Here is a 19,738-nt window from a genome sequence, read left to right on the forward strand (position 1 = left end):
GATTCAATAATAGAGACATATACCCCCCTCCTTTCAGCAAAAGCAAATAAACACATTTTCCGCTTCAAATCCCACCAAGAGAGAAACGAGAAAAGAAAAGCCTGGAAGCAAATTAGGAGACGAACCAGGGAACCGGGGTGGTTGTGGGGTTGGGGGGGATGGACGAAACTTCAACCACATCCCAGACAAGAAAATAAATATCTTCGTCGTTGAAAATCAAATGGAAAAGAACTAATGAGTATTACAACCCATACCCACACCACACCTGCCTAGAAACCCCAGTCTGGCAAAGATACGAACAACGAAAAAAAAAAAACATATCAAACAGAATGAGAAAAACACCAAATGGAACAAAAATGACTGGATAAATGAGGGGGGAAACATCATCATACCAGCAACAATTATAGCGGAACAATCAAAAATAAAAATAAAACAACATAGAATATCTCAGCCCACTGTGCGTGCGATTCGATCGCAGTCCGAAGTCAAGAGCAAGAAGTTAAAAGGAAAAAAAAATCTTGATCCTTCCATTCAAGCTCTCTAAAAGCGACAAGCAAACTATCAAAGCCCGGTTTTTGAAATTATTTGGAGAAGGGAAAGTGTAAAAAGAAGAAAAAAAACTAATAATTGTAATAATAATAATAATCAAAGAAGAGAAACTTGAGTGGAAACACCAAAAAAATAAAAACCACATCATTGATCGAATCATTTCGTTATCGCGTTGTTCAACATATTAATTTTTGTATCAAGGGATACGGAAGGGATGGGAAATGAACGAAAAAAAGAAGAAGAAAAAATAGTATGGAGAAGAGAAAGGGTGAAAAATAGATAGAGGTAGGTAGATATAAAAATAAATAGTTGCTAGCGCAGACGTTCCATCGATACTGATACAAGGGATAGGCTTCAACAGATATAATAATAATGGTAATGATGATGATGATGGTGGTGGTGGTGGCAGTGGTGATGGATCCGAATGGCATGCAGCGATAAGAGTGGCGTGTGGAAGGCGGCGCAGATGTGTTTGTATGAGAGGGTTGGTTGTGGTATTTGGGGGGCTTGGAAACACAACAGCGGAGATTAGATTTCCTATGAAGGGAAAAATAAAACCTGCTACTTCTTTTGTGATTTGTTTCCCTTTCTTTCTTTTCAGCTTCTTGTTCTTGCAACCACTGTGATCCCCATCTCAGTCTCACCTCTCATGGCTCGATGTCATGTATATAATAACAATAATTATTTTTGCTACCAAACGTTCTAATAGCAGGTCGGGAATTCTCTAAGAAGTCGATGCGCTTGCGCTGGCTTTTGTTGCATTTATTTGCCGATGGTAGCTGCCAATCGGTTGGAAACCCCTAGTCGCAAGAAAAGGGAAAAAGAAGAAAACCTGTTAGTCCTTGAGACGTTTGCTAAGGAAGGGAGAAGACTCCAGTCAAAAGGAAGTGAAGAGAGAGGAAAATGAAGGAATACAAGGGGGGGAGGGAGGGGAAGAAAAAGAACCTACCGAGCAAGGTCAAACTCCCCAATTTCATCCTCATCGTCGTCATCATCCTCATCACGGTTATCACCGCTAGAATGACGGTGACTATTAGCCGCTCGAGGCAGCCGCCCATCGACACCATTCGACTTACTATCCGCAAGTCTCGAACCAAGTGGCCGACCCCCTAACCCGGGCCCACTACCCGGTTTACTCGGGCTGCCCAGATTCGGCGGCGGCGGGCTACTGCTAGGGATAGCATTCAGTCCATCGGCTGATCCCCTGCCTGATCTCCCCCCTCCAGCCCCTCCCCCCATGCCACCGCCAGCTCGACCATGGCCGTAGCCACCACCATGCAACGGGCTCATATCCGACACGCGGCCGGGGGTATTGCCGAGCTCCGCGAACTTCCAGAACTGTGCAGGTGAGCTCATTGGCATGAATTTCGACGGGATTTGCGCCGTGCTGGGCGGGGCGAGGAGGGGCTGGTGGCGGCGCGGAGCAGGCGTGATCATCGACGTTGCATCGTCGAAGAAGGATGATGATAATACGGGCGGCGAGCCGCTGATGTGATCTGAGAGGCCGTATGCGCGATTGGGATTGTTGCTGCGTGGACGGCTGGGTAAGGGGGACTGTTGGTCGCCGTAGTCTGCGTTGCTACGGCCGTTGGCGCGAGTCTTGCGCTCCGGGGTATAAGCTTCCGCGGGGCCAACGGAGAACGAGTTAAATCCGGGAGATGTCATCTGTGGCGATGGGTTACTTGTGGGGAACGAGCTTTCGAAACTTTTATCGTAGCCTGTTTGGCCATTCGTAGAACGGGAGCCGCCTTTGTTTTCCTTGCCGACAGGTGAGGAGGGGGCTGATGACTGTTGGTTATTACTCCTCCGGGTTTGTTTGTTCCAGTATTCTTGTCGGAATTCGGGGGCAATTTGCCATTTCATGCCCTTGCCAGGCTCGTCAGTGCGGCGGGGGACTTTTTGAAATGCCTTATTCAAAGAAAGGTTATGGCGGATAGAGTTCTGCAAATTGCTGTTAGCAACAGATGTCAAAAATGACATAAAAACTTCTTTATTATTGACTATGAAAATTAGGGGCTGACGAACCTGCCATCCCGAGTTTGTATGCCGATAAAATGCATATTTTTCAGTAATATATGCGTAAATTTTGCTTAGCGTTAGCTTTTCCTCTTCTGTCGAGAAAATGGCTTGTGCGATCATCGTAGCATAGCTGTACGGCGGCTTTAGATCCTTTGCCGAATCGTTGCTATAATCAATATCTTCTGTGCTCTCCATCATCATGCCGCGATTGTAGAGCGGGGATGGTTTGGGAGGGGGGGCATCAGCTGTGTTTGGCGATCGGGGACGGGGTGGTGGTGTAATTTGCCGATCCTTGTGGTAAGATGAAGCCGCCTTCGTTGCTGGAGTGGGCTCTGTGCCATTTCCAGTGCCTGGATTGTGGCGATGATCTTGGTCGAAATGGGCGGCCGTCCGGCTGGCCTTGCTGCGGACCTGGTCTGGGTGCGCATGTTGAGACTCATCCCAGCTGGCAGCATCATCCCCCGCAGCCAAGCGCTGGCATTTATCCACGAAGAAAGGATGGATAACGGCACGTACGTCCGGGGTTACGAACATCATCTGTGTGCCTGCGATCTCGATGACATCACCGCACGTAATCCGTGAGATGGTTCCTCGCTTTACTATTTGGGTGTTCAATCGAATCCCATTGCGTCCATTGACGCGAATATGCCAGCCAATAGGCTCCTGGCTGTTGAACAGAATCTCTGCATGTAACCTTGAGACAAATTTGTTCGGACCCAAATCGATATGCACCTCCGGCATCGCCTGGGCGGCAGCGACGAGGGGACTCGACTGGGCATATATCCTCTGATCCCGGTCCGGAGGACGCCCGATGTTGATATGTAGACCTTTCATGTAGTACGTCCAGTCACGGCCTGCGATCTTAGCGTAGGCCTTCACACTTTCTGGGTTCTCGCGTTCATTCTTGATATTCGAGTACTCGTCCATGACAGCCACCGGGTCATCCGAGACATCAAGACAAGCTATCACGGAATCCACCAGGTCCTTGTTGGTTGCAATATCATTTTCGGTGCTGGAGTCGTCCGATTCATCGGCAGAAACGGGTTCTGGAGTCTTCTCTAGCGGCAGCGACAGCGAGCGGGGATGGTCAATCTAAAACGTAGGCAAGAAAAGGACCCAAAATTAGCGAACGTTGCTCCGTGAATAAATAAACTACCAGCGGCAGAGAATGGTGCAACCAAACCGAATGGCACTGATAATAAGGAAGCAAATACCTTGCGTTTCTTTGCAGTTCGACAAGTGGGCGAGGAATCCAACAGATCTGTTTCTGGAGTTTCCTGCAATCCAACGTCTTTGCGCCGGGTACGACGCTTCGTTGACGGCGCCATATTTTGTTTTCTAGCGGCCGGATATCAAGGAATTGTTTTCCGCAGTCAAAACCCACAGTATCGCGAACCCAGGGGGTACACACTGTGCTGTCAGGCAAGTGCGCGCCACGTTATCGGCGACCCGGGGAGGGGGTGGTTTGTCGATCAGAATAGCGTGAGAAAACGGTTGGGAAAAACGGGCAAAATTCGAGAGTGGGTGTTCGAGATCTAGGTACGTTTTTGCGCGATAAGGCCGAAAAAGCGATTTGTGGATGGTTCTGTTTCTTGTTGGCGATAGTGAGGAGAGGCCCTTTCTTTTCGCGTTGGGTTGCTCGCAGCTTATACGGGAGCGTAGATAGATTGAATGGGAAGAGCAAGGGAAAATGACGAGGAGATAAGATACATGAATGGAAAATGTTTGATGCGCTGCTTGAAATCCGGGAAGTTTGTTTGTTGCCACCACTTGGTGCGCAAAGGTCAGGCGAAAACCCAAAAAGATAAAAAATAAAAAAATAAAAAAAATGGAGTCTTGGAATTTCTCGGGTGACCCGAATTATAACCGCCAGGCGAAACCTTGGTTCCAGGAGAGCGAAGTCGTAAATAAAACGTTCGCAAACAGGAATCTGCACGAGTGCCCTTTGAAGCTGGTTGGTGGGTGGTGTCAATTGGCGTCCCTTTGCGATGCGATAGAGGTGACGTGAAGGCGGGATGATGTTTGGGAGTCGACGGTGGTGGAGGAGGCTCTGCGGCGGAGGTTGGAAGGCTGTTTGCCGCGAGAATGACGCGCCAGTAAATAAATGATCTCCGTGAGACAAACACCCGCGGTTGTTGCTTCTGGGTGGCTACAGGCTCGTTTCCATCGATTGACCTACTACCTTCGCACAGTGATGATATAATGATAAGTACAGAATACAGTTTTTCCAATTCTCCTTGGAGCCTCTCTCTCTTCCTTTCTCTTTCCCCCCTCTTTTCTTCGCTTCCTTTCTCGCTCATTTCTTCTCCAGTTCTTTGAAGGGAAAAAAATGTAAAACCCTATTTCAAACTCCCCCCTTTCGCGAAATATCCCCAAAGTTTGAATAAACAACATTACCCGAAAATGGTCTTGGTGATCTATATACTTTGTTTGGCTTGCCTATTTAGACTTGGCCAATATTTTTTTTCTTTTACTCTGTGGGGATTAAACGGTGGCCCATGGGCAAGCTACGAAGCTATGTAATGTATATAAGTCGAACGACAGCCTGGTCCAGGGCAAATGCAATAAGATCCCTAGTTAAGGGACCGATAAAAGCAAAAGAATAATGGGAACGTTTTGCATTGAATGAAAAGGGTCATTGAAGCTACACCACACTGGTCTATTACCCTCTCCATCTTTCGCAATGTATCTAAATTGAAGCAATCAAAAGTAACAAATTGTGACGCCTACATTCCACAACAGGCATGACTCCCCACCCTCTTACAAATCCTCCGCTCGATTCTTTTCTATTGTCTCAGGCTCTCCTTTGTACAGTAGATATCCAAGTGCCTGGGTAATCCGCGGGGAGCCCGCTAGCCAAACTCGGCATGGGTGAATTTCCCAGGTGCACATCTACTCTGTATTCGCGGTGGCTTCTTAAGATGGGCTAACTGCAGGCCCCTCCCCGGACAGGCTTATTACTTCCTCCCAGCTTGCGCTGAACAGGAAGGGAGGGAAGGGCTCTCTTTCTTCCTGCCCACTGCTCGGGTGGACACGGCGCTTTGCGGGGTTCCATACAGAGAGGAACAAAATAACCAATTCTCCCCTGCCGAAAGTATGATGATTTTGAGTTGCGGCTTGCCAACAAACCGACTGTGTCCCCCACCTCTGGAAAGGCAAGAACAAAAGAACGAAAAAAGCTTGTCCAAATAAGCTCATGCCCGGCATGCTTTGTGTGAGCTTGGGCAGCTTCATTGGTTTGATCTTGGCGTCATCACATCATCATCATCGCCATCATCACCATCATCGACAATTCCCATAGAGCTCTTTTCATTGCTTTTTTTCTTTTTGTTAGAAACAAAAGGTCGGGTTTAGCTATACGTATATAGTATATATATATAAAAGAACGATAAAATTGAAGAGCCTAAAAAGTACAGAATAAATTGAGACCAAAGAAACCAAAGAAAGCATAAACACTCGTCAGAATAATAGTGATAATATAAATCAATCATCCTGAACTGAGACGAAAGAAAAGAAAAGGACTACACCCATGGTTCCTCACTGGAAGATAAATAAGGAAAAGTGACACTGACAAAGGTTAAAAAAAAAAAAAAGGAGTAGAAACTAAGAGTGGTGAGTTAGATTTGGTTAGGTTAGGTTAGTAATACTAGAGCAACTCAGTGAGATATACATTTCGAAGATGAGAGAGATAGAATGAAAATGAAATAACATACGAGGGAACAAATATCATCGTGGCACAAGACTCAAGTTTCAAATTCGACCCGCAGACTAGCCTGCTCGTAAAGAATCACGTAATATTGGAATAATAGAAAAATGCGACATAAAGGAGTAATAAGAGAAAAAGGAAAAAAAAAAAGAAAAAGAGAAAAAAGAGAAAGAGAAAAGGAGACACAATAGGAATCGGTGTATAATATCAAGTATCAAGCGAGAAGACCGTAAAAATAATTTAAATTTTTGTAAAAAAAAAAGAAAAGAAAGAAACGCAACGCAACGAAACGGGGAAGGTGAGATCACAAAAGTTAATTTCAATGAGAAAATCAAGTCTCCTCAAAATCCATCTTTAGAACTGGATACAGACTTGCCCCATCCCGTGCCTCCCGCGGATCTGACTTTATATTATCATGCGGGGAGTTACCTCCCTGTTGCTGCTTTTGTCGCTCCTCAGATCCTTGCCTATCGACATTCATATCCGAGCCAGAAGCTGCGCCCGACGATGACGCTCGGTCTCCAAGTTCAATACCTTCCATCCTCTCACTAACGTCAGGGCTATCCTTGTTGTGGTTGTCGATCTCACTCGAGGGAACATCAGTAGAATCAGTATAATTCTCCTCCTCATAATCACCACGGCTGAGTCGTTCATAAATATACAAACGTAGTTTCTCCAGGAGGCGCACATTGGCAACCCACTGTTCAACCGAGTCGCCATGGGTTTCATTGCTGCCCGTTGCATTTGCAGCCGTAATGGCCGCGGCTACAGCGCGGGATGCTTCCTCAGCGTCTGGGGTTGCACTAGACGAGCGTTTTTCGCTATCACGCTCAGTGTCTACCGATATTCCTGTTCTTGTTGTTGGTCGGAGGGCTGGGTCGATGACATTGGTAGATAATTTAGTGGTCTCGGCATTAGATGATGGGAGGGGGTACATTTGTGATGATTCGGGTGCGCTGTGTGGTTGCGATCGTTGGAGCATGCCGCCTGTATATCTGCGGCGGTCATCGTTTTCAAATACGCTGCTGAGAGTCGACGGCGGCGCTGCACTTGAAATACTTGGATAGGGGGTGGTGGGATTTTCCTGGGCTGTTGTCGCAGGAAGCGTTGGATACATGGCGGCGCTTGATTGAGGATGGTGCGAAGGCGGAACAGAATGGTGCGTCGAAGAGACTGAAATGGGGGATCGGCCAGACGTGTAAGACTGGGCACTGGAAGGAGGGGTGAGTGCAGGCGTGGTATGAGGAGAACGGGCGGTAGTTGAAGAGACCATCATGGGAGCAGTGGTGGTCGCTGATGCGTGGCTAGACGGGATATGAGTCGCAGATGGGGACGAGCCAGTATTGCGATAACTCATCCCGCCGTGGATGTAATGGGCGCCTGGCTGGGCGACTCCCGCAGCGGCAACGTGGTCATCATTCTCGTAAACGGTCGACTGCATCTGTTCCAGGAACTGGTCAATGTTCATCAAGTCAGCCTTGGTGCGAAGGTTGCCCATTGGAGGGAGGTGGTAGGATTGTGCGGGCATTGGGCCAGGCTGGTAACCGCCGCCATGGCCGCCGACATTAACGATGGCTGGCATTGGTTGGTACTCGGGAACAGCACCGCCGTTAACCAGGGGAAGGGGCAGGCCATGCAAATTTAGTAGTCGCTGCCCAACCGCTGCGTAGGAGCTGGGGTCGAACTGACGGCGTTTCAAGTCACCGAAAAACTCATTTAAAGCATCGTATCCGCGTTTCTTCGACTCATAAGAGGCCTGATGCGACGTATCGCTGCCAACAGCGTAGTACACGTTTCCATAGGATTGATTGGAAGGGTGCTGTGGGTGGGGATTTTGATAATATTGTGGAGCTCCATGCGGATACCCTTGTCCGGGGACAGGTCCTAATGCACCTTCGAAATAATGGGCTGGCATCAAAGGGTTCACATTAGCACCGTAAAGAACAATAAATGGCCACAAAGATAGAATGAAGGCGTGATAAAATGAAAGCAGTAGACTTACATTTTCCGTCGGCACCAACGCCAACACCAAACATCCCATTTGGGGGCCTGGATCCAGGGCCAGGTTCTGGGGATCTTACGAGGACCGAATCGTCCGCGTGGGTCTTTACATGTTTCTTCAAATCCTGTGGACGCTTGAACGCCTTGCCGCAGAAATCGCACTTGTGAGGCTTCAGGGGAACATGTACTCGAATGTGCGAAGTAATATGGTCTCGCTTGACAGTAGTTGTCCGGCAATTCGCCCATCCACAAGTTAGATTTAAGTTGTTGGTGCTCTTACGGCCAACATGGCGTTCACAGACGTGCTCCTAAATGACATGATACATTAGCGATAGACAGGAGATAATTTTCACCACCATGGCACAACTTAAAAAACAAGCAAAGATAGTCACACAGATAAGAGCATCCAAGAGAATGTATATATCACGTGGATCATAGCGCCGTGGCAACAGGAGACTACACTCACATAGAGGGCTTCAGCAGTGGGAAGCCGGTCTTGGCAACCCTGCCATTGGCACACTAAGTTCTCAGCAGTGCTTTGACTTGGCCCACTGCTCAGGTTTTGTGGAAGGGGTACTGGATTAACAACCGAGGCCGCAGCAGCAGCCGCAACAGCCTGCTGAACCGCTGAGGGCGAGTTAAGTGGCGGAGGATGAGAAGGCTGGGCAGGCGAGAGCTGAACCTGCTGTGATGGAGGCGGCTGTTGTTGTTGAGGTGAGCCTTGCTGTGGAGCCTGCTGAGGTTGTTGCTGTTGCTGTTGCTGCGGTAGGTGTTGAGATTGTTCGTGTGGAGATTGCTGGGACTGCTGTGGTTGCTGATGCTGCTGCTGCTGTTGGGCCATCGGGGCGGAAGAGTCTTGGTTTTCGCGGGAGGACATGGCTGCCAAGAAATAATTCTTGTCACAAGCAAGTCTTGGGAGCGGAAAGCGGGAACAAATAAAACGCGCGAGGACTGCAAGTATATCAAAACGCAAAGGGCGTTGAGAGCAGATTGTCAAAATCAATGTGGATGGAAAAAGGCAGAGTTACAAAAGTGGCGGGATCCAAATTTGTTGCGCAGGAGCGCCGGAGAAATAATCACAAAAAAAAGGTATACAACAAGAATAGAGTCAAGGTGGGGGACAACGAAACTAAACGGGTTCAACAAAAGCTGAAAATATGGAAGAGCAGAGTAACCTACACGTTCTGGGATGATATTGGGGACAAGATGTTCTGTTCGAGATAGTTTGCTGCGTTTTTCCTCTTCGTGCCACTCAAAATGGAATACCGCCGTCACCCAGTACGACGAAAGAAAGAAAACGCGAGTGAAATTGGGTTGGTTGGTGTATGGGTGCGGGAGGGAATGATATCGTAAACCCGGTCACGACATTGAATTTCAGTGATAATAGTTCGGGAGTCGCAAGAGGTAGACCGATCACGAAGCTTAGGTAGCAGTTGTGTTTGAGTTGTGCAGCAAAGAGGAGGAGGAGGACAAAGAGTGTGAGAAGATCAGAAAAATGGAGAGGAGGCAAAGAAGGCTTTGGAATTGGGATTGGGGATTTGGACAGGGCGGTAAAAGGGAAAGGAGGAGGAGAAAAAGCAAATGGAACGAGCCGGAGGCAGAGAGGGGAGAGGGGGTGCTGGCCAGAAAGGAAGCAGACCAGGCTGAGACAGCGCGAAGGCCAAAAGCAGTGGGCGGACAAGGGACCTCGGGCGGCCAAGAAATCAGCCTGCAATAAGACCAGAGGAAACGAGGGAGGGGGAAAATGACCTTGGGCGTCTGGGCATCCTTGGCGTTGCGTAACGCCGTATTACTCCTGTAATACGGGTGTGTTGCCGCCCAAAATACAGGTGGCACACAGCCACGAACCTTGTTTCCTCGCCCTTTGTAATACCCCTTGTGACGGTTTGCTCGGATCCTGGGGCCTTTGGGAGCATTCTCGGAATTGCTTGGCCCTCATCTTGAGAAGTTCGGGCTGTAAATTGTCCCGCCATAATAAATATGAGTGCTAAGATGTTTCCCGCCGCCACTGTGCCAACTGTTAAGAGATTAACCACGGGTTATTGACTGACCAGTCAATTTTGATATTGCCAGAGAAGGTGGGGAAGGAAAAAAGCAAAAAAAAAAAAAAAAAAAAAAAAAAAGGTGACAGAGAGTGCTTTTCACTAATACGACGCATAACAGAAAAGAGAGCACAGGACTATAGGATGCCAAGCACGCCAAGACAGCCAAGCGAGCCAAGTATTTCCGACGGCCAAGTCTAGCCAAGCCATTCCCCCAGCAGCCTCCTCGCCCTCGTACCCCTGTTCTGACGGTGGCATTTGACATCCCTCCCCCAGTTGACCCCTTATGAAGGTGCGACTCTCCTCGAACCGATTACGACCATATATCATGGTATGATATATCAGTTGTAGTATTGATTGTCCAGTCACATCGTGTCAAACGCCCCAAATCATATCAATATAGTACTATTTTATTACGTCGAACGACGCTGTAAGGACGCATGTATCCATCATTGCAGGAACCATTCACGGCCTCCATGTTGATCCCATCACTCCGACAATCAATTGATATAGCCTCCACACCACGATATTTTAACAGAGTGGGGGATGCGCCTCCATGTGCATGGGCATGTGCATGCACATGCCTCAACATGACCGGGGTGTGCTAACCCTTTTTTTCCTGTAAGGCCATGAGGTCGTCTCTTCTGGCTTCTGTGAGCCAGCCAGCAAGAGCTTAGCAGTGTGGCGCAGCGCAGCGTTTGCATGAAGTTATCAATCACAGTGATGCTGCTTCTTCTCATGGAAGAATGACAATAGATTTTTGTCGCCCCTGAAATATATATATATACATATATATTCGGGCTGAGGATCTTTGTGTTTTTCTTCTTTATTTTTCTACTTATTCTTTGTTGTTGTTATGCTGAGATTATAGGTGCTCGACTTTACCCTCGTGACCCTCCCTCCTTGCTTCCTTCGCGCTGGAAGACGGGGAAGATGAGCAGAGTGTGTGATCCAACTGGTTGGGGGCGATAAGTGTTCCTAGCGTGAACCTTAGGCGTGTTGCTCATGCATTCCCTTCCTCGGGTCGAGATAAACAATGACCTCGCCGACATCGGGTTAATGCAAAAATATTCCTCGGGATTAGAATCTAAGGCTTATTTATGCGCACTCGTAACCACAGGGTTTCTCTGTTTACCACGCTGGGAAAATTAAAACAGTACACTCTAACCGATGGTGAGTTACCGATTCCTGCTTTGATAAACCATAACCAGAAGATCTGGACCATATGAGAAGAATAAATCATAAAATGGCCGACGCAATAAGCCCAGAGTCTTGGCAAACTATCCAAGAACCCCCGCACATTCCGCTGGCCTTGGCAAGAGGAAGAATGGAGCGGAGACACCCTCTACGGAGGGCATATTCATTGAATGAATCGACCAAAATCTTCCCGACCAAATCTTTTGGTAGAATAAGACTGGGGATTTTTTTTTCTTTGCTTTATTTTTCATGAGTCACTCCTGCTCAGGTTTGGGGTACGGGCACATAGGCACCATACATACATTCAGATAGGAATTATGTAAATGCATCCCATCGAGTATCAGTTGCCATCAGCATACAGGTGATAGCAAGAGTGGTTTTCCCTTCCCCACCTGTTTTTGTTGTCCCTTTTCTTCCAGTTCACTTAAAATCGTTAAAATCGTTAGTGCAGGAAACCTTTCGTTAAAGTAACTATTATTTGGTTTTCATCAGGGTCCAACAAAAATAGCCTGAAGTAGATAGAAATGATGACCCTGGGTCAGAAACCTACCAAAATAATATTCATGGATGACAGGAAATCAAGTACGTAAGTAACACTTTTTTGATAATTAATTTTTAAAGCTCAAAACTGGAGGAAATAAGTGGTTTGGGGTATTTCTTCCCCTCACCAGCCCCACTACAGATCGCTAACTAGTTATATCATCTTTGAAGATCAATGAATAATCAACATTAAATACGATTGAGCGCTCATCGACTGAGGCGTTTATTGATAGAACCAGAGTCGGCAAATGCTTCTACTGTAAGTAAATCAGCTTCTAAATTTTTTTTTAAAAAAAAAAAGGTTAATATAGACGCAGGCCGAAATGAAAAAATATAAAATAAATATTCAAGTCTCCTGCAAATATCTTTCCAGGGACTCGGGCCTGATATACATCATGACAACGGGAAAATTTGCCTCTACCATCTCCACCCTCTCTCCCTATCACCGTCTGAGTTAATGTGCTGAATAATCTAACCGATTGAAACCTGGTTATTCATCAAATTTCTAAAAATGTTGAAAGAGCCTGGATGCTGGCTACCCACAGGGCTTTATATAACATTGAGACCTTGTTCCAGTTCTCCCATTCTTTTGTCGAGCGATTACCCCAGCCTGGGCGATCTTGGGGATTATCGTATAGAAACCAGGTTTCCCACTGATAGAAGCCAGTTGGAAACGCATCAAAGAACACTTTGCTCAAATCGTAGTTGTAGCATTGCTGAACCCCAGGTATAAGAAGATGGCCGAGTGTTTTTTTTTTTTTTTTGTTTTTTTGTTTTGTTTTGTTTTGGTTTGGTTCAACATCTGTCCCCATAAAGGCAGATGCTAGAATGGCAGATGCTGGTATTTGGATATGTGAGCCATTTTTAGCGGATCTTGGATAGCCAATGAAATAGACCGAACGGATTCACAATATCATGGTGAAGCTCTCACGGAGGTGTGTTATGTTTGTGCCGCATTTTGGATAGGGGGACCAACAGTTGAACTCTAATTTTGCCTTGTCCGAACGGTTGAAAGTTACATGACGCAATAATCAATTGTGTGCAGGTCAGGAGGGGAGCAAGCCCATGGGTAGAGAGGACTCGACCTGTAGGGCGCACAATTTATTTTGCCAAATCAGGCCAGCTCCTCGAAGTTCCCAAGCAAGGCATCCTATGTAATCATAGCACGGAGTCCAGAGATTCTGGCGAGGCAGTCCGCGCAGTCAGCAACGGGAGATCATCGTTTTTGGGCCAGGGCCAAGAGGAGCGTTAAGCGGGTTTCGATCACTGTGTTTGCCAGTGTTTGGTGCCTGGGCTGGCGCTAGGGAATCAAGGCGACTCGACAAGTCAACTCCCAGCCGCCACACGCAGTGGAAGACCCAGGGTTGCTGGGCGTCACGTGGGCTGGCAACAACGCTTGGGGCGGCTGGGCAGTTAGAGCAACGCCTGAGATACTGGCAACTGAGACAACCACCTTGAGATGCCCACCATCATCGCACGGAGTTGGCTGCAGAAGTAACTCCTTGGGCAGTGCGTTACTCTGGTCTTGTTTTGGCTTTTGGATACCCTTTACTGCAGCCGTCGACACTGTAACTCCTCCTCCTAGCGATTCCTCCCCGCTTATTGCTTTGTCCACCGACACATCCCCCGCTTGTTTCAGTTCTGGGATCTTCTTTCCAAGGGTGTGCACTTTGAGCTTCTCCTGTTCGTTTCTCTGCTGCTCACACGCCGTTACAAGAGTTTATAATATTTTGCTGACATATATGCTTTCACGTTTCGCCCTTCTAGGTTGAACCTCCACCAACACTTTCTCCTAGCCATTTTGATACCGTTTTGCGTCGAGAGAAATTGCACTGGTCTGGACCGGTGTCGGCGACATTACGTATATTAGGGGCTTGAGGTCTGGAAGAAATCGCTCGTCAAATAATTTCAACACCCCGCAACTTACATCTGGGCCCATGCACATCGCTTTCAACGAACCATTTACCATTACCCTCGGAGAAAATATTTAACCTATTGGTTACGCCTCGCCTCATATAATGCGCCGGGATCGTCGAATCAATGTGTGAATCTGCCAAGCATATTCTGTGCTGTTGTTGCCAATCATGACCACTTCTTGATAGCTTTTCTTTGACGTATTTTATTCAGTCAGAGAAGACATCGGGGTGACGTTATGGATGGTCAACGGCAACAGTATATACCGGCGCCGCCTCACATCGGACAGCCTGGCGGACCAACGCATATGATGCCATTCCCCCCACCACCCCCTCGGATGCACCATACATGTCACGCCCATGTCCCTCCACCACCTCCCGGCCCTCCTCCAGGTTCAGCTTATGGAGTGCAGTCGGCATGGCAACAAGGATGGGGAAGGCATCAAGCAATGGCACAACCGTTTCCACCACCACCGCCACCTCTTCTTTCTTCCAACCAAGCTCAAAACCCACATTTAGCGTACAGTGCTACTTGTTCTCGGCATCAGCCCGCCCCTTTAGCCATCCCTTCTCGATCGATAAACAATGAGACACACCCCCTTACATCGGCAACCTATATTCCAGGGGGTGAATCGTTCGGCCCCGGAGTTGGAATTCCTCCCCTCTTCACCCACGACCCTCAGGAGGCTTATGTACGCGCTGAGCGCTACGGATATGCCGCTGAATCGGAAAGCGTAAGGCACGTTTCTAACTCAACATATAATGATGGGACTCTACGTAGTAATTCGGGGAACAGGTCACATCAGTTAAACGTTCCGTCGCGTGACCGCCAGGATGCTCTTTCTTCCGGGCCACCAACTGCCACTTTACACAACCCGCAACCCCGCGATTCTGGCCAGGCAAACGAATACCTGGTCGGCGGCATGACGGTTCAGGAAGCCGATGAAAGGTGGCCTCTTGATCGTGTACTACAGTGGCTTGCTCAAAATGGATTTTCCAGTCATTGGCAGGAGACTTTTCGGGTTTTAAACCTGTACGGTGCTAGTTTCGTGGAGTTAGGCAGTCGTGCAAATGGCAGAAAAGACCTAGGTAAAATGCACAACGTGGTATATCCTCAGCTTGCCAATGAATGCGCAAAGAGCGGCACTGGGTGGGATAGGGCAAAAGAGCGAGAGGAGGGGAAACGGATGCGAAAGCTAATCAGGAGAATTGCTGATCAAGCAAGTTCGGAAACTGCAAATCTGGGCGCCAGATACTACGAGGGTCATATGCTGCCTAGCGCATCTACGGAGGATGGATTAGAAAATTCGCCTAATATACGGCGGGATTCGTTCACAAACTTCAGTTCTGGAACCGCTGAAAGCAGCCCTGGTCAGCAGTATGCCAGAACAACACCCAATTCGGCTCAGAAGCAGCACTCCGGCCAGCGTTCTGAATTTCCGACCCAGGATTCCCGCTCAGACTTTTCCCGTAATGTTTTCGGAATGCTGGATGGCCGACGGGGACATAGCCCGTCGGCATCAAGCGACAATGGAATTCCACTGCCTTCTGAAGATAATCCTCAAAGCAGCAGTCCTGGACGGCATATGGTCACGATGGCACACCAAGAATATGTCCCCTACTCCGCAGAAAATACCGGGAGACCTGAGAAGCGCCACAGCTCTGACTCCCTGCTAAGCCGAGGGTTCGCATCTCAATCCCTCTTTGGGGCCCATGGAGCTAGTAGACAAAACGATTCCAAGAAAAACGGATCAGGGCCATCGCCACAAGACCAATGCACGCGCCAAGTACTAGGTGAATCATTACCGAAGGAACACGGTAAAGGGTTCTTTCATAAATTGAAATGGAAGAAGGGCCCTGATTCAATACATGCTGGCTCAGATGAGATAAATGCCGACTCGCCTACAAGTCCAGCAGGTGCACGCCATCTCCCTCCAACCTCGGCTTTTATGAGACAAGGTTACGACGGCAGCGATATGTCCCTAAATGAGAGACCTCCTTCTTCCGTTTCTGATTATGATTGGCTCCAATCACGGTCTCGAAAGGTCACAACTAACGTGCCTCAAAGGCGATTCGCTCTGGCTACCCCTGATGGATGGAATTACCGATTAATAGATCTCACAGACGTGGATGCTGCAGACACACTACGAGCTACTATATGCCATAGCTTAGGTATCGAGGACCCGGGAAGTGCTTTGATATATCTTACGGAACTTGGTCAAATTACCCACGAGGAGCCGCTTAGTGATACAATGTTGGTTGTGAATCGCAGGACAAAATCAGACGCCCAGGCCACTTTGAAACTTTTCGTTCACCTCACCACTCCATCTGCGACTGTACCGTTGACCCAGCCAACTGGCTTGGGCCTCTCATCGGCAGAACGCGCTCGACTAGGTAGAAATATGGTGAATGATGAAGCTAGGAACTATGTGGGAACAGTATCGCCCTCCCATAGATCTCAGCCAGGGCTGAAGCCTAATACTAACAAATTCTCCCCTTATGACCCTCGGAGCTCTGGCGAAAATGGCAATGATATCGATCTAGATTTGGAAAGTAGAGAGGCATCAATATTAGCAGCTCATGAAGAATATCGGCGAGAAGCTGAACGAAAACAGAAGGCTTATTTACAATCAAAACAAGAACATCAGCAACAGAAAGAGTCACCGCAGGTGTCTATAAGGCGGGATGGTGTAATAGATTTTGATTCACCTCGACTTTCTCCCTACGAAGATAAGAAACCGGATAACCTAGTTCCACTACGCAAACCGCCATCGGCACCGTCAGAGTCGAGCACGCTCTCTAAAGTGAATTCTTTGAGCAGAAAGCCAGGTGATCGTCCGCCCAGAGGCTATGACACTGATCGTTCTAAGCGTAGTTCTGCTGAACAGATATCTGAAGAACGTAGAGAGAAACCATGGACCCCAACTCCAAATACCCCCGCGTCTGGGGTGGGTGATGGATTTGTTGGAGCAGCGTTGGCTAGCATTGGGAAAGTTTCTAGTGCTATTGGGAAACCATTCCCCAGTCCAATTACTGTCTCTAGCCGTTCTCCACGCTCTGAATCTGAGCCTGTTTCCGGAAAGGGCCGTTCATTGCAATCCGCCGACCTCAACGATCGTGATGGACGACGAAACAGTCCATCTTCGCCGAAATTGCCCTTTTTCTCCCGTGGGAAGGGTACTTCCAATTTTAAAGCACCTCACGAAGGCGATGGGCGTGGGAAGACTCTTGTTCTCCCTGACAACATGAATTTACTTCGCACAGATCTTGATAGCTCTGCTTCCGCTAGTCCATCATCTGCTAAAATCAGCTCTACTTTGGCAGAAAATCGAAAGTCAATTGGTCCTGACTTCGACTTCCAGGAGACCGAAGTGTCTTTCGCGGAAGCGCCAGCTGCTGAAGATGATTCAGATGAAGATTCAGATGAAGGTCTATTTGCTATACCGCTGGCTAGCGCGAAGAGTGTGACGCTAACAAAGATGAATAAAACATCGACAAACAACGGAAGTGCTATCCAAGGTCGGTCTGCAAAACCTGCCCTCACTGTCAATACCGGTCGACGAGGAGCCAAGGGGATGTCTGTAAGCTTCAAATCCCCTATTATAAGAGAAACATCCAATACGCCACCGACGCGAAGCACAGACAAAGAAATAGGTGGAGAGAATGAACATCTCAGCAATGAAAATGACTCGTTAGATTCGCAAGAGGCCTCTGAGTTCAATCGTCCCGAATCAATCGTCCGGGACGACATTTGGGCATCCAGGCCTCCGGTAGAGGGTATGATTGAACGTCTAGACGATTACTTCCCAGACGTCGATCTGGATGAGCCGTACGTGGAAGGAAGCATGATGTCTCCCCCTTTATCTCCGACCAGCCCCGGGCCTACCATTGGCTCAGAGACTGATAGCCAGGCATTGCGAAGCAGAGCTGCTCACAGTAACCTTGATTCTATAATGTCTCAAGACAACACGGACTCTTTTGGTTCAGCTGAGTCCACTCTGAAGGCAAAAGGCACAGCTAATACCATTGCACAACGGAATGTCACTCGATCCCAAGGTGGTGGACTAAACCGCATGAAATCAATCCGTGAGGTTGCAAAGGGCGCTCACCAGGTTCACAGAAACCAAAGCATAATAGCCTCCAACGCTAGATCGGGTGCTCTTCTGCGACGCAAGAGTACCAAGATGTTCGGTGCGAAGATTATGCAGGTTAAACCTGGAAGTCGGCTGAGTGAGCATCCAGTTCCACTGCCGCAGAACCCTGGGTCCCAGAATAAGCTACCTCAGAGACAAGCTACTTTCCGTATCATTCGAGGTCAACTTATCGGCAAAGGAACGTATGGTAGGGTGTATCTCGGCATCAATGCAGATAACGGAGAAATTCTGGCAGTAAAACAAGTTGAAGTCAACCAAAAGGCTGCAGGCCATGACAAGGACAAAATGAAAGAGATGGTTTCTGCTCTCGATCAAGAAATAGATACCATGCAACATCTCGAACATCCCAATATTGTACAGTATCTCGGGTGCGAGCGCGGGGAACTGTCCATTTCCATCTATCTCGAGTATATCCCCGGTGGATCAATCGGGAGCTGCCTTCGCAAACACGGCAAGTTCGAAGAAGGCATCGTCAAGTCTCTTACACACCAGGTCTTGAGCGGGCTGGCATACCTTCATGACCAAGGCATTCTTCACCGTGACCTCAAAGCCGACAACATCCTTCTCGACCTTGACGGTACCTGCAAGATTTCTGATTTCGGCATCTCAAAGAAGACAGACAATATATATGGAAATGACGTTACGAACTCAATGCAGGGCTCGGTATTCTGGATGGCACCAGAGGTTGTACAGTCACAGGGTCAAGGTTATAGTGCGAAAGTCGACATTTGGTCCCTTGGTTGCGTCGTGCTAGAGATGTTCGCTGGCCGGCGACCATGGAGTAAGGAGGAGGCGATTGGAGCTATTTTCAAGCTGGGAAGTCTGAACCAGGCGCCGCCAATTCCTGACGATGTATCTGTAGCAATCACGCCGGAAGCCCTTGCTTTCATGTATGATTGCTTTACAATGTGGGTTTCCTTTCCACCTTTTTTTTCTTCTTTACTTTCTCTCCTTTTTAAAATCCACCGTTCCCTCAGATCAACCCGATTATTGAAACCGATAAATGTCGCTTCATTTACTAAAATTTGTTTGCTCTTTCTTTTTAGTGATACTTTCGAACGCCCGACTGCGGAAACCCTGCTCTCCCAGCACCCTTTTTGCAAACCTGACCCGCACTACAACTTCCTGGATACTGAGCTGCATGCGAAGATTCGACATGTTCTCTAAACAGCTAGGTAATAACCACAACATATATATTTTCGGCAAGCCTTTGTTATTTTATTTTATTTTTTTATTTGGTTAGTCTTGTGATTATATCAGATTCTTCAAGCAACTGCGTTCTGCGTTGACATCTACCCCCCAATCAATTTCGGGTATCATTCATCCACCATCTATTAACTCTAGTCATCGTCATCTATTTACTTCATCGTTTTGTCAATTACTTTTTTGCTTCTTATGCCATTGGTGGATGGATGATGGCGGGGTGTTGTTAGTTTACTGCCTGGAAAGATTCTGTGGCTGGAGGTCTGGGATATTGGTGTTATATTCTATTTATTTATTGTTTTTGGTTGAAGACAAGGGAACCGCATTGTAATGTGCATGACTCATTGATAAATAGTATATTGTGGCTATACATTTCTTTTATACTCAATAAAAAGATCGCTCTCTCTTTTAGAA

General features: G+C 47.8%; 4 protein-coding genes across 4 annotated transcripts; 2 read left to right on the forward strand and 2 right to left on the reverse strand.

Annotated features, from left to right (window-relative positions):
- Positions 1-1,494: 1,494 nt before the first annotated feature.
- Positions 1,495-3,896, reverse strand: HCBG_07375 (forkhead box protein C2; the record flags this gene model as incomplete). The annotated part of the gene is made up of 3 exons (XM_045434424.1): positions 1,495-2,490; positions 2,575-3,660; positions 3,783-3,896. 3 exons carry the CDS (start codon positions 3,894-3,896, stop codon positions 1,495-1,497), a joined length of 2,196 nt encoding a protein of 731 aa, XP_045284631.1.
- A 2,053-nt stretch (positions 3,897-5,949) lies between these two features.
- HCBG_07376 (pH-response transcription factor pacC/RIM101) lies at positions 5,950-9,585 on the reverse strand (the record flags this gene model as incomplete). Its single annotated transcript, XM_045434425.1, has 4 exons — positions 5,950-8,182; positions 8,277-8,583; positions 8,742-9,226; positions 9,455-9,585. The coding sequence occupies 3 exons, from the start codon at positions 9,150-9,152 to the stop codon at positions 6,606-6,608; spliced, it is 2,295 nt and encodes a 764-aa protein (XP_045284633.1).
- Positions 9,533-9,992, forward strand: HCBG_07377 (uncharacterized protein; the record flags this gene model as incomplete). Its single annotated transcript, XM_045434426.1, has 2 exons — positions 9,533-9,588; positions 9,728-9,992. 2 exons carry the CDS (start codon positions 9,533-9,535, stop codon positions 9,990-9,992), a joined length of 321 nt encoding a protein of 106 aa, XP_045284632.1.
- A 4,214-nt stretch (positions 9,993-14,206) lies between these two features.
- On the forward strand, positions 14,207-19,288 carry HCBG_07378 (mitogen-activated protein kinase; the record flags this gene model as incomplete). The annotated part of the gene is made up of 2 exons (XM_045434427.1): positions 14,207-19,011; positions 19,168-19,288. The coding sequence occupies 2 exons, from the start codon at positions 14,207-14,209 to the stop codon at positions 19,286-19,288; spliced, it is 4,926 nt and encodes a 1,641-aa protein (XP_045284634.1).
- Between the last annotated feature and the right edge of the window lie 450 nt (positions 19,289-19,738).

The sequence above is a fragment of the Histoplasma capsulatum genome (genome assembly GCF_000150115.1).
Source record: "Histoplasma capsulatum G186AR genomic scaffold supercont2.12, whole genome shotgun sequence".
Taxonomy (NCBI): domain Eukaryota; kingdom Fungi; phylum Ascomycota; class Eurotiomycetes; order Onygenales; family Ajellomycetaceae; genus Histoplasma; species Histoplasma capsulatum.